At 67.1% G+C, this 13,788-nt stretch overlaps 1 protein-coding gene across 10 annotated transcripts; it reads right to left on the bottom strand.

Moving 5' to 3' along the window:
• Window positions 1–35: 35 nt before the first annotated feature.
• Window positions 36–13,762, bottom strand: ADAM8 (ADAM metallopeptidase domain 8). 10 transcript variants are annotated; one of them, XM_027529562.1, is made up of 24 exons: window positions 11,731–13,762; window positions 10,626–10,729; window positions 9,724–9,800; window positions 9,571–9,649; window positions 9,394–9,470; window positions 9,082–9,265; window positions 8,760–8,819; window positions 8,538–8,606; window positions 8,091–8,260; window positions 7,907–7,988; window positions 7,421–7,569; window positions 6,904–7,081; window positions 6,590–6,679; window positions 6,317–6,506; window positions 6,148–6,229; window positions 5,672–5,834; window positions 5,239–5,316; window positions 4,682–4,766; window positions 3,554–3,668; window positions 2,864–3,089; window positions 2,474–2,557; window positions 2,271–2,324; window positions 891–968; window positions 36–527 (listed from the first exon to the last, which is right to left on the bottom strand). In XM_027529562.1, the coding sequence occupies exons 1-24, from the start codon at window positions 11,774–11,776 to the stop codon at window positions 477–479; spliced, it is 2,571 nt and encodes an 856-aa protein (XP_027385363.1). In that variant the 5' UTR covers window positions 11,777–13,762; the 3' UTR covers window positions 36–476. The 10 variants fall into 10 exon arrangements, 7 of the variants coding, with proteins under 7 accessions (XP_027385363.1, XP_027385364.1, XP_027385365.1 ...); XM_027529563.1 differs by having other exon boundaries at window positions 2,271–2,321; XM_027529564.1 differs by having other exon boundaries at window positions 2,912–3,089.
• Window positions 13,763–13,788: the final 26 nt, after the last annotated feature.

Below are 13,788 nucleotides of genomic sequence, written 5' to 3'. Positions count from 1 at the left end.
TAAAAACTTTCCGTCATTTAAAACTTGATCAATAATTTAATCGTAAAATAGAAACTTTTTATTAAATTTTTGAGCCCTGCTGAAGGTGCACCTGAGGTTTTCAGGGACCCAGATAAGACACCAGTGGCCGTCTGAAGACACACGTGGTTGAGGAGGGGCTGGCCTCCCCCAACCTCCTTCCCCAGGTCAGGACAGCAGCTGATGGCCCAGCTGGGAGTCCTGGGCCCAGCCAGGGAGTGCCGGGTCCAGAGGCCCTAGGCTGTGACCTTGAGACACCAAAGAGTGATCTTGGCCCTTAGGAGCTGGCTCTTCTCTTAGGACAGTTCAGAGAGGACTCAGGCCCTGATGGGGTGGAGGGCCTGGGGCCAGGCGGCTGCATCTGCTGCTGCTGTTGCTGCTGGCGAGGTCACAAGACCACATGCAACATCCAGACAGGTGCACAGATGCCCCTGAGGGTGCTTTGAGCTTGGGCCCCATCACCTCCTCTGGACAGGGGGTTTCAGAGCAACCTTCGGGTCAGCAGCTCCCTTGGGGAAGGAAAAAAACCGATAGTAAAGACCATCTACTACAAAGAGCACAACTGAATCTAACTTCCTTTTACTTTTCTTAAAATTTGGATCCTCATTTCATCCAAAAACATGACTCTGCTCAGAGTGGCAACAGCCCTGGATATTAACAGCTGATGCTTTATCAAGAAGTCTATTCTCTATCCAGAAGCAGTAGACTTCCGTACTTACACCAGCGCAGAAAAAGACGTTAGCAGCCGGAAGAAGCAGTAAGCACTGAGAAGTCCTCTGACAGAGTACAGAGCAGAGGTTACGGCCTCTTGTGGGGAAGCAAGCGAGCTCTGCCCCACCCAGTGGGCACTGATCTGGCAGTGAGGGCCTCACCTGAGTGGGTCCAGGCTGGGCCCCTCTCGCTCCAGGCTTGATGGGTGGCATCGGGGGAGCACAGGTCGGCTTGATGACCTGGGAGGACGGAGACACAGCTGATGGCTGGCAGTGCCCGGGCGCTGTCTGCCCAGCACTTCTAGGAAGTTCCCTGGGTGCTGTGCTCGGCCCCGGACTGGCCTGCAGGCTTCTCTGAGCTGCTCGGCCCCGGACTGGCCTGCAGGCTTCTCTGAGCTGCGCTCTCTCTACAGAAAATTGCCTTCAACACGGTCCCTGCCCTGGCTGGTACCACCTTTGAATGAAACCCAAGCGTGGCAGGGCGCCCATTCCTGGGCCTGTCGGGTCATCTCACCACCCTGCCCCCTTCCCTCAACTCCCCGCCTCACCCCACCCCAACACTACCCAGGAAAAGCTCTTAAATTGCCAAAATATGGGTCTTTGGAAGGTCTAAAACCAAGGATTCTCCACTAAAACATGCGTTTGTTTGCATTTCAGCTTTCCAGGTGCAACCTTGTCTGGGGTGGGGAAGGAAGGTCTGTAGCAGGAGCCCTGCTCAGCCCAGGCCAGGGTGGGGTGTGGCCCAGCACCCGGAGGGCCCTGCTAAGGGGCTGGGGGCTGAGGGATGGGGGCGGCCTGCACTTTCTTCTCCAGCACAGTTCCCTGGCTGCCTTCACTTCTTGGGCTGGAAATCTGTCTGCCCAACTCCCCCGTCCCTGTTTGGCCTGTCAAAACCCCTCCTAAAACTTTATTTAAAGACTTTTTCTTGTAATTTTACTGTAACTCTAAAATTAACTCAACGTGAAAAGTTAAAAAGAAAAGAGAAATATTCAGTCTTCATTGAATAGACACTGCAGTAACGGTTGTCCCAGGCGAGATCCACCAACAGAGGCCCCGTGGGTTGGCCTGAGGAGGAACCGGGCTGGTGTCTCTCCAAACACCTCCAAGCTTTAACCACAAAGGGAGGAGGGCTCTAACAGTGACACCACTGCAACCGGTGATGAGCTCACACCACCGGGGACGGACAGGCTGACACGGGCCCACAGGATGCCTGGTGGCAAAGCCCCGCCCCAGGAGGGCAGAGAAAGCCTGGTCTTCTGGGCCTCACCATCTGTCAGAGCAGGGGAGCCCCCGCCTGCGGGGAGGTGAGTGTGTCCAGGGGTGTGTAGGACCCTCAGCAGTGCTCCCAGCAATGGAGGCGACCCACCAGAGCCAGACCTCACAGTGGGTAGAAGGGCCTCCCACACGCGCCCCAAGGCAGGGGGCCTGCTGGGGCACCAGTGACTCAAGTTTGGGAGAGACCTTTCCCAAACCGTGGAAGCCTCGAAAGAAGGGAGGCGGGGCCCACAGCGCCCCTGAGCTGCTCCCCCACGGCCCTCTCACCTGCTTTGGCTTCAGCACCGGAAGGGGTTTGGCAGGAGGAGCGGGTCTGAGCTGCTGGGAATGGGGAGGACTGGTCAGAACCCCCAGGCCTCCTGGGTGCTGTTTATGTCCTCGCTGGACTGCCAGACTGGGCGCCTGGCCCACCAAGTGCAGCCACAGACCCTCCTCCCCCAGGGCCCGTGCTGTGCCCCCTCCCTGCTCACCTGGCCCGGGGCCTGCGGTGGGTACACAGGAAGCGGGGACGGCGGGCTGGCCTTGGCGGCTGGAGGCTGAAGGGAGCCTGGAGGCTGAAGGGAGCAGGCGTGAGCCTGGGTCTCCCAGGGCAACCATCCCCAGAGGGGCCTGGCTCAGAGCTGCCCCCTACCCGCTGAGGACCCAGGGTTCTGGCCCCTCCCCCGGCCCTGGGGTCACACGGAGGTCTGGCAGCAGCACAGGCCTCTGGGCCTCCAGACCATCCTGGGATGGACGCTGCAGAGACTGAGCCTCAGGCTCGATTCCGCTCCCCGCTGAGGCGGCTCCTCAGACCCCTCGTCCTAGAGCCTTGGTTTCACCTCTAAACGGGGGTCACAGGGGCCACTCTGAGCCTCGTGAACCTGAGATCTGGGGGTGGCCTGGAGTCTGTCGGGATGGCTGGCGCTTACAGCAGGGGGTGGGCGCTTAGGGGTCACCGAGGAAGCTGTGGGCTTGTGGGGCTGGGAGTAAAGGGCCAGCTCTGGGGAGCCCCCGGGGGGAGCCTGAGCCCCGCCTTTTGCAGGCTTGCTGAGCCCTTCGTGGAACAAAGGGTTGGAGAGCCCCATGGCCGTCTTGGGTGCCACATTCCTAGGAGAAATAAGATGGGTCAGTGTGTCCTGGTCTCAGGATTCAGCCCAGGGAATTGAGGCTCCTGTGCGTGGGGACCCTGGCCTGGCCCCAGACCCCTCAGCTGCAGCTGCCCTGCGGGGTGTGCGGGCCACAGCTGCGCAGGGAGAGCTCTGGGGTCAGGCCAGGCCCGGGGCAGGGAGGCTTGGAGGCCACTGGCAGGCGTGTCCTGCCGCAGCCAGGGGTGAGGTCCCCACACGGCGGGCTCAGAGGGCAGTGTCACCCCCGGGCAGTGCGCCGGTGTGGCCTTCTCTGAGTTTCCTCGTCACCAACCTGTCCACACAGCCCAACCTGCTCCTGCAGCAGAAGGCAGGGGCCCAGGGCGGGGCCGCCACCATGGGGTCCCCTCTCCCCCCAACAGCGCCAGCAGGCGACTGGCCCTGCACACGCTGACGTCCTCTGAGCCCTGAGTACAGCTCCCCCACCTCCTTCGGACTGGGCTCCGGGCCTTGCGGTAGATGAGCACGCCCGCCAGGATCAGCGCCAGTACCACCAGGGCACCCACGCCCACCAGCACATGCGTTCGGAGGCTCCCAGGGGCTGTGGGGGCACAGAAGGCCAGGTGTTACCAGGGCCGGACTTGGCTCAAGGCACAGGGACCAGGAGAGCCTGCCAGCAGCTCAGCCCTGGCCAGGCCAGCCCGGAGCTGAGGAGGGACAAGGGGACCACCTCCTTGGCGAAGCCAACAGCCAGAACCCTGGCCACGCTACCCAAAGCCCAGGCCCTGAGGCTCCGAGACCTGGTGCGTGACACCGGCGCTCCGGGCTCCTGGGATGCCAGTCGGGGGCTTGGTGGCGGGTGGCCTGGTTGGTGGGCAGCCCTTGGTTGAGGGCTTGGTGGCAGGCGGCCTGGTCGGTGGGCGGCCCTCAGGTGGGGGCTTGGTGGGCGGCCCTCGGTCGGGGACTTAGTGAGTGGCCCTCGGTCGGGGGCTTGGTGGGCGGCCCTCGGGTGGGGGCTTGGTGGCGGGCGGCCCTCGGTCGGGGACTTAGTGAGTGGCCCTCGGTCAGGGGCTTGGTGGGCGGCCCTTGGTCCGGGGCTTGGTGGCGGGTGGCCCTCGGTTGGGGACTTAGTGAGTGGCCCTCGGTCGGGGGCTTGGTGGGCGGCCCTCGGGTGGGGGCTTGGTGGGCGGCCCTCGGTCGGGGGCTTGGTGGGTGGCCCTCGGGTGGGGGCTTGGTGGCGGGTGGCCCTTGGCCCTAGTGACGCGGGTGTGGCCGGGCCAGGCCCCGGGGGCCGCAGCGCTGTGCACACCTTGTGTTCAGTGGGAGACAGTGGGGCTGGGAGGCCGGGCCCCGGGCCCAGGCGGGTTGAGGACCAGCTAGGAGCGGCCTGCGCCACCTGCAGCTGTCCTTCTGGGACAGGCCTCCCCTCTCAGGGTGGGCGCCCTGGACCCGTGCGCTCAGGCTGCAAGGCCACACTCTCCACAGGCCCCTCACGGTTCAGGGCACACGGCCTCCTCTCAGCCCTGCCCAGGTGGTCTGAGGAAAGGCAGGACCCCCGCCCGGACCCCGTCAGGCCTGGGAGCGTGTGAAGAGGCGCGGGCCCGCCCAGCCTACCTGCGCGCGCGTCGGCCAGCGGCTCTGCGCAGTGGGGCGGGGCCCAGCCCGGGCGGCAGTGGCACTGACCCTTGTGGTTGCACTCCTGGGGGACAGCCGGGTGTCAGGGCCTCGGGACGCCCGACAGAGGACGGGCGGGCTGTCTAGGACCACCGCCACCAAGGCTTCACCACAGGTGCCGACAGCCGCAGCCCTCCCAGACACTGCAGGGCTTGCTGAGCAAAGCAGGCATCGCCACAGGGAGCAGGGCGGCGTGGCGGTGAGCTTTCCTCCCCAGGAGGGGACACAAGAGGGCACAGCCCCGGGGCCCTGGCCTTCCCAGTGTCAGAGCTCAGAACCAGATGCTTCACACCTGACCATCCTGCCCACGTGTCCACCGGCTCTGACACCTGGGACATCCCCGACAGTCCCCGCCTCGGGAGGTCCCAACAGCTCCCAACATCCCCAGGGTGCCAGCCTTGGCCCTCTGTCTGCCTCGGGGCGGGGGGTCCAAGCATGGCCGGCACATCTCTCAAGCCCAGAGGGCTGGTGGCGGGCTGTGCCCTGGGCCCACGTACCCCGTGGCTGTTGCACTGGGCGGAGCAGTTCCTGGATCTGTACACGTGGAGGCCCTGGCAGAAGCCGTCCCAGCAAACCTGGAGAACAGCGGGGGTCTCCTGAGGTGGCCAGTCTAAACTCCTGCTTGAAGCACCCAGTCTCCACCATCAGCCACCATGGGCGGGCAGGCCACAGCCCCCACCCTCCCAACGGCCCGCCTGCACGTCATCTGCTGGCCAACGTCAGCTGTGGGGAAGGACTGCGCCCAGCCAGCCGTCAGCGGCCACCAGGGCCGGAGGACCCCCCGCCCCGCGCCCACCCCCAGGGCTCGCAGACTGTCTTCAAACCCGTTCACTGACGGGGGGCTTCTCCCACAGCCGCCACGGCCCTGCTGTGGGGCCTGCAAGCTCGCCCGGAGCCCAGCAGCCTGACCGGGAGGCGTGTCCGGCCCACCTGCTGCTCCCCGCACTTGGTGCCCTTGGGCACCAGCTCATACGCCGTGCTGCCGTCCTGGACGATAACCCGGCAAACGCCTGAGGAGATGGTGAGCGTGCAGTATTCACGTTCCGGGGCCTTCTGCCCCCCCTCACAGAAGAGAGTGCCACACTTGTTGACCCTGGGGACAGAGGGACGAGCACGGGGCTGCTCTGCGGGGCTGCCTGCTCCAGGCTCAGCGCGCCAGGAGCTCCGAGGCCCCAGGCGGCCACAGGCATCCACACCTCAGCCCCAGGGGCCCGCCCTCCTACAAGGGCAGCGCGCTCGGGCTGAGGGTCCCGCAGGGCAGGGCAGGGCGGCCCCCCCACCCCTGCCATCCGAGAGGCCCCAACTCAGCCTCAGACTCCTTTGTGCAGAGGACCTTCTTGTGGCCCCGGGGAGGGGGACATCCCAGGCCCTGGCCCCAGGGGAGTTGGGCCACGAGGGACGCTCACCTGCCGAATGGCAGGGGGACCCCAGCCCCGCAGCCTTTGGAGATGCTGTAGAGGAAGCAAGTTTCCACCGCCACCCGAGAGCCTGCAGGCAGGAGCGGGTCAGTCCTCCGGCTTGGGACCTGCTGCCACCCTCGCCTCCCTGACGGTCCCGCGGCTGTGCCCGCCTCACCTGGCCCCCACAAGTCCTGGCAGCGCCGGGCCAGCGTCGGGCAGGCCCCGTTGTAGCAGTAGCCCCCTGGGCAGGGCGTGCCGTTCTCCCGGAAGGCGTCCTCAGGGCACGTGGGCTGCTGGCCGTCACAGTGCTCGCCAAGGTCACACTGGTCCTTCGCGGGGCGGCACAGCTCTCCGGCCGGCTTCACCTGGTTCCAGGGGACCAAGATCAGCATGGGAACGGGAGGCCCCCAGCACGCACGCCTGCCCTGAGCCCGGGCCCCAGGCTCACCCTGCACTCGTGGCAGCAGGTGCCGTGGGCGCACTCGGCCCCCTCAGCCAGCAGGCAGGTGCTGGCATTGCAGCAGCGGTTCTGACAGTCCTGGGGAGGGGGCGACAGCGAAGGTCCAAGTGGGCCGCACACCGGGCCCCCCGCCCCCGCCGTGGGAGGACTGGTCACTCCCACCCAGCAGCCCTGCCGGTCGTTTCGGGAGGTGTGGCCGGGTGTGCAGGGCACCCAGGGGTGAGGCACAGACGCCCAGCCTGCAGATGGGGACTTGTCCCACGAGCCCAGACAGCGGAGGGTGGCGGTGCTCAGCTCTGTACCTCGGGACGGCCACAGTCACACTGCTCCCCGCGCTCCAGGAACCCATTTCCGCACACGGGGCCGCCCACCAGCCGGTCAAGGTCCGGGGCGTCCAACAGGCAGGCCGTGCGGGGCTTCTCCACGAACGTCTGCAGGTCGGCCTGGCTGCACTGACTGAACTTCCTGGGGTACTGGGAGCTGGGGGCGGAGCGGGGGAGGGCTTCCAGTTATCAGGAGGGTCCCTGGGGTACCGGGAGCTGGGGGCGGAACGGGGGAGGGCTTCCAGTTATCAGGAGGGTCCCTGGAGTACTGGGAGCTGGGGGCAGAGGCAGGGAAGGCTTCCAGTTATCAGGAGGGTCCCTGGGGTACCGGGAGCTGGGGGCGGAGGCAGGGAGGGCTTCCAGTTATCAGGAGGGTCCCTGGGGTACCGGGAGCTGGGGTCATCCCTGTTATCAGGAGGGTGGGTGGAGCCAGCTCTGCGCGCTGACACCACCCCCAGCCTGGGGCCCTGGGCCAGGCTGGACTGCCGAGCCTCACCCGATGCTGGCCGCCATCACGCAGCCGCCGCCCTCCCGCGGCACGGGGCAGTAACAGCCGGCGACGTTCTCGTCGTGGTCCATGCCCAGGTTGTGGCCCATCTCGTGGGCCATGGTGCTCGCCACACCGATGGGGTTCTGGTTGTGGTCCTGCAGGGGGGCCGTGCTGGCTGGGGCTGCTCCCAGGGCTGATGTCCCACCTCAGTGCCCGCTCCTCCCCCACTGTCCGCCCCAGGGAGGCTGAGAGGCTTGGCGGTGCTCCCGCCAGCATGGCTTCTTCAGATAGTAGATACACGGTAATATTATTACAAATAACAGTAACAGCGTCAGTGCCGTCCCAGCGGCCAGGGCACAGCAGGGGCGGAGCGGGGGACCTGAGTGCCCTGCCCCCTTTCACGTGCTCTGCGTCAGGCCCAGGCCTCACGGCCGCCCCCGCCCCCCACGGCCGGCTACAGCCTCTGCCCAGCGAGCCCTGCAGACCCCGCACCTGGTTCACAGCCCCGGAGCTCGAGGAGCACATGGTGGACACCTTGGCCAGTCCCACGGTGGTCCCGGTGAAGTCGACCCCGCTGGAAGCAGAGCAGCGTCCGCTGGAGAGCGGCGCCCCGGAGCCCGCGCCCCAAGCCCCTCACCCCAGGGGCGGCGTGGCCCCCGCCCCCCAGCTGGCTCACGTGATGAGCTGCACGTTGTCGTGCGCCTGCCGGCCCACCAGCTCTCGAGTCCGCCAGGCCAGGAAGTTGTCCAGTGTGGCGTCGGGCTGGGAGCTGATCTGAATCTTGTCCCCACCATTCCACATCTCCAGGCCCACGAGCACCACGCGGAAATTGAGCTCCTGATAGAGCTGCCAGAGGACAGGGAACCGCGAGGGGCAGGCTCAGCGGTGAGGCTGGCGGAGGGCCTGAGGCCCCGCGGTGTTCACTGTGATGCGAGGGGTCTCCAGGGCTGGGGCGGGGTCCCGGCTCCCCACTCCCCCGGCGGATGGCTCTACCTGCAGCCCGGCCGCCACCACGGCCGCCCCAACCCTCCTGTCCAGCGGGGTTTCTGTCAGGCTGGCCCTGAGCTGCCCAGGGGTCCCAGCGGCCCCTGCTGGAAGCCCCCAGAGTGGAAATAGCGCCCACCTTGTCCACGTGGTTGACCACCTCCAGCACCCGCTGACGTACGGCCTCTCTGCTCCCAAACCGCTGGAACTGGAGGATGGCAGACCCTCACGGGCAGCCTGGGGCTCCGCACCCACCCCACCCCCACATCCCCCCTGCACCCCCCACCCGGCATCCCCCCTGCGCCCCGCGCCCCCGCACCCACCCCGCATCCCCCCTGCGCCCTGCCCCGGCCCCAGGTACCTCCTTGCTGTCCGTGACCACGAATAGCTCCACGTAGCGGGTCTCTCTGGGTTCTGACCACTTTTGGGAAGCGATGACAAGAATCCAGTCAGCCACCAGCCACAGCCCTCCGGTCCTCAGCCAGTCTCCACACGCTGACCCTCTCCCGGGCCCTGGAGCTGGCGCCCCGCCCCGGCTAGCGCTGGGGGAGCCGTCGGGGGTGGGGGCTCTGCTGCTGTGGGGCGGAGCCAGGCGCAGGCCCACCCCTCCCCGCTGAGCAGCCAGCAGTCTGGGGGCGCTCGGGCCCAAGCAGAGCGGCAAGAGGCGTCGGGCCTCCACTCACCCGGGGTCTGAAGGCTGCAGACACCCGCGGACCCAGGATGCTCTCCAGGCTGCTGTCATTGACGCCGCAGGTGCCAGCCTCCTGCTGCAGGTGCTGCGCCAGGTACAGGGCGTGCGGCCCTTCCTCCCCGGCCTCTGCCAGGGGCTCGATCAGGCGGACAGCAGGGCCCGCCTGGAAGAAGCCCCTGGGGCAGAGACGAGCGTGACCCTGAGTCTGTGGCCCCAGGGACCCCACTGCCGCACCCGGCTGACCCCTTCCTCCTGGCCCCCGCTCACTCTGGAGGGTGAGGGGCGTCTGGCCCGCAGCACCCACCTGAGGCCGGCACAGGTGCTTAGGCTGGCGGCCGAGTGCGGGTGCCCCTCCACGTGGCCCTGGTAGAAGCAGTGGTCCTGCGGGAGGAGGGTATGAGGACCCTACTCCCAAGCCCGGCTCCCCACGCCCGGCTCCCGCGCCCGCTGCTGGCCCGAGGCAGGAGCACTGGGGCCCTACCTGTCTCTGCAGCTGCTCTGTCACCTGGGAGCCATTGGCTGCTGTGTAGGTCTCCACGTAGCCCGAGCCCACCAGGTCCCTGGAAAAGAGCCACCGTGGTGCCCTGGCCACCCCTGGTACAGAGAGGTGCGGGGCAGAAGGATGGGCGCTTACCTGTTCTTCCGAAGGTGCAGGGTGAAGGTGTGCCCTCGGGCCCCTAGGACATAGCTCACACTCTCTGGGTACAGGCCCTGGACAGGGGGCAGGGAGGGGTCCAGGGTGAGGCCCTGCCCGGCCGTGCCCACCTCAAACCTGGAGGGGCAAGGGGGCTTGGGCTGTACCCAGGAGTGGGGCAGGTGGGCAGCTGCACCCAGAGCTGGACCTCAGGCCGCGGGGAGAGGACAACGCCCCTCCCAGGCCACGAGGGGGAGGGGGACCCCGGCCCCGACATGGGACAAGGGGGCCGGGCTGCCCTCCCTGCTCCAGGGGACCCGCTCCTGCAAGGCCTTGCCCCTTCCAGCCCCCCCCCAGGCTGCAGCTGACCCTGGGACCTTGTGTGCGGAGCCTGCAGAGGGGGCTAGGGGCCCAGGGCGGTGGGCGGCGCCTCCCGGGACAGGGAGGGTCAGGGCTGTCTCCACCCGCACATGCAAACAAGCAGGCGAATACCCAGTCAGGAATGCCCCCAGGCAGCTCCGGGGAATCCCAGCCCGGCCCCAACACCCGGGAAAGGTGTTAGCGAGTCAACCCTGGGAGTGAAACCGGGGCGGGGCCCTGGCCCGCGGGCTCCAAAAAGGAAGACGGGGCTGCGCCAGCCGGGGCCACCCGAGGCAGCCCTGCCTCCAGGGTGAGCAGGACGGAAGAAGGTGAGGCCTGAGGGCAGGGGGCAGGCTGTTCCGGCGGAGGTGAGCTCCCAGGAGTCTGCCCAAAGGCCTGGAAGCCCCCTGGCCCTCAGCCCCCTTACTACGATCGGGGCACACAGGGAGCTATCACCCTGCTCAGAGTCGGAAATGGGCTCTGAGGGCCCAGGTTGGGGCGGGTGGGGGGACCCCCTGGGCCAGCATCCCGCTGAGACTTACCAGGTGGGAGGGCAGAGCCCGCCGAGCGCGGGGTGCAGGCAGGCGCCGGGGCCTCACCACCTCGTACTGCTCCACATGGGGCAGGGCGGCCCTGGGGGCAACCTCTGTGGGAGAGGGGGATCAGCAGTGCACAGCACACCCGCCCGCCCCGGGAGCCCCTTCCCAGGCTGCCGTGCGCGGCCCCTTCTCTGGGGGAATTACCACAGACCCCGAGGTCTGGCTCCCCAGCCGGAGTTGGGGCCCTGCCTTAGACCACAGGACCCCCACCTGGGCGGTGCCCACAGACGCTGCCCAGCGCCAGCCCATCTCGGAGCTCACCAGCTGCCACCTGGAGCCCAGGGTGGCCTAGATACCGCCCCCCTCAGGGGCCAGGGCGCACACAGGCCCTGGGGGGTGGGGGAAACCGGGTCTGCCCGCTCATCTCCATAATCACTCAGCTGCGTCTAAAGGCGGAGTGAGAGCCTCTTCCGCAGCGTTCACCCCGCCTGGAGCTCGAAGCTGCCCCGTCCCCGACCAGACAGCCCAGACCCCAGCTGACCACCGGCCTCACCCCCGAGATTCTTCCTCTTGCCAGTGTTAGTGGTCGTGCCCCCATTAGACTGTCTGGCAAAGCTCCAGGACAGAGAGGCCGAGGGGAGGGCGCCTGCCTAGGAAGTGCCCTCACCCCAGAACCCCAGGAGGCTCTTGGGAGCCAGGGTGGGGGTAAAGGCCAGCAGCACGGCCAGTCCCCCGAGAAAGTCAGGTCCCCATGTGGCTGGGCAACTCCGTGGGGTGTCCCCGACCCCCCAGCTCCAGGCCACCGCTCCCCATCCTCCCTTCCTCGCCAGGCTGGGGGTCCCAGCAAAGGTGGGCAATCACCCCCAGGCCCTGGAATGGAGCGGGGGCAGCCAGCCCTTCACTCTGAACTTCCCTGCAAGGCCCTCCTCCAGCGCAGGAAACGCCCAGCTGACCATTTACCCACACAGTTCCCTTTTGCAGGTTCCCTGCGTCCACCGCCCGTGTCTCCCCGCTGACTGGCTGACTCCCCGAGACGAGCCCAGAGTCCCGCGCGGGGAGCCGCGAGCCAGGCGGCGGTGCAGGCAGCGCGGGCCCCGCTCTCACTCACCCTGCAGCCCCAGCGCAGCGAACAGCAGGAGCCCGAGGCCGCGCATGGCGGGGGTCTGGCGGGCGTGGGGTGCGCGCTGGCCTTCGGGGGCGCAGGGATCCGGGGTCCGGGAAGGGCGGTGAGAGCAGGTACCGCCACGGCTGCGCCTGCACTGAGGTTCGTCTTGCGCTCAAGTCAGGTTCCTTCCCGCGCGCCCCACCCACGGCGACCAGCCCCCGGGCCGCGGCCAATCAGCGCCTCGGGTACCGGGAGGGGCGGGGCCCCCACCGCCTCCCAGGTCTCCCGCTAGTCCCCCGAGGCTCCCAGTCGGGTACTATAGCCAGTGCTCAGCACAGGGAAGTTTGCTAAATGTGAGCAGAATTAACCAGGGGCAGGTACTGCGTCCCCCAGGCGGGTGAGGGACAGGCCAGGCTGCCGGGGGCCTGCTGGGATGGTGGAATTAACTAACTGGGAAGGGCTGTGTGTGTGTCTGTGGGGGGGGGATCTCTTGGGGGGGCATCCCTCCAGCTTCCTGGGAACAGAAAGCCCCAGCGGCCCCTGGGCAGCCCTGTCCCCAGGCCCTGAGGCCTCGCTGGGGAGCCTGGTGCAGGGCGCACCCAGGGGCGGCCGCTTCACTCGGGGCAGAGACCCTGCGCTGTGGAGAGGGTGCATGCGAGGCTGCCTGCCCGGTGGGCAGCCCAGGAGCAGGCCACTGTGCCAGTGCCCTGCACAGCGGCTGGATGCAGCCTGCCCACTGGCGGCTCTCCTGGTTTCTGCCAGTCCTGCCCTCCGGTCCTGCAGGGTGGGGCTGCCCCTCTTTGGCCTGGTACCCAGGGACCCAGGCTTCCTGCAGCCAAGCCGTCCACTGGCACCCACATCTCCTTCTTGACCGGCTCCCTGACATGGTCAGACATCGGGGCATATCAGGGCCTCAGGTGAGATGGTGTGGTGCTCATGAGTGGTTCCAGACCAGAGGTCAAAGTTCACCGGGCCATCATTTCCCCGGAAGTGAATGGCAGGAAAAGAAATACAGGGCAGGGCGGGCTCACACACACTCTGGGGTGCCCTGGCCGCAGGTGACAGTGGGGGGCAGAGGTGGCTTCTGTCCCTGAGCTCACATCACCAAACGACGCGTGTGAGACGCCCAGACTATCTGCCGACTGTACTTCTCTTCCCTGGAGTTGCGTGTTACCTGATAGCAGAAGTTCAAAGGCAGCCTGACCCTATTTGGGCAAAAACACCAGCTGCTGGGACTGCACGGCCTCCCACAGAGCTGCCCGGAGCACAACAGGCAGCTCAGCAACAGGGGAGCCACCGCCAGCCAGGAAGCCCCCCTGCCACCCCTCGACATGGGCCAGAGCCCCTCCCACCACAGAGGACCCGGCCACCAAGCCCACCACCGCCCCCCGCACCACCTGCCCCAGAGGCGTCTCAGGAGAGCCCAGTGCTGAGCCCAGGACAGGGATGAGGGCCTCAGGGCCAGGTGGGAGGCCAGCAGGTGCCCGCAGGCAGACCCTGTGCTGCAGAAGCCCCACAGGACCCGGACTGGCAGACAAGCCTCCTTGCTCCAGGTCACGCCTACACACAGCTCAGAAGAGGAAGCTCGAGTCCAGCCCCGTTCGGAGGGTGCCCTCTGCTGGGCACAGCCAGGCCGAGCACTGCCCCACTCCCGTCCCTGGGGGAACCTGGGCATCCATCCTCTGCCAGGGGCCCCTGGAACAGGTGGTCAGAACGGGATTTTGAAAATGAGACACACGGAATTCTGCAGGAAGGGGCAGCAGGAAGATGCTCACCACCGGACACACCCAGGACACTGGGCTGGGTGGGGCCTCCCCTCAGGCGGCAGCCCCAGGCTGCTCTTGCACCCTCTTGGCTGCAGGCTGGTGACTCACCCACACCCAGGCGGCTCCAGCTGCGGACCAGGGGCTGTGCTGCCCCCTGCTGCCCGGAGCCAGCCCCAGCCTGAAGGACCAGTGTGGACACCACTCCGGGTCTCGCCCGGCCCAGCACCTTGGTGACCATCCTAAAGCTGCTCTAAGGCCATGTGTTTTCACTTTGCTTTATATGAAGCCAAAAAAT

This window comes from Bos indicus x Bos taurus, chromosome 26 (genome assembly GCF_003369695.1).
Source record: "Bos indicus x Bos taurus breed Angus x Brahman F1 hybrid chromosome 26, Bos_hybrid_MaternalHap_v2.0, whole genome shotgun sequence".
NCBI lineage: Eukaryota > Metazoa > Chordata > Mammalia > Artiodactyla > Bovidae > Bos > Bos indicus x Bos taurus.
This window is presented reverse-complemented; position numbering and strand designations above follow the sequence as displayed.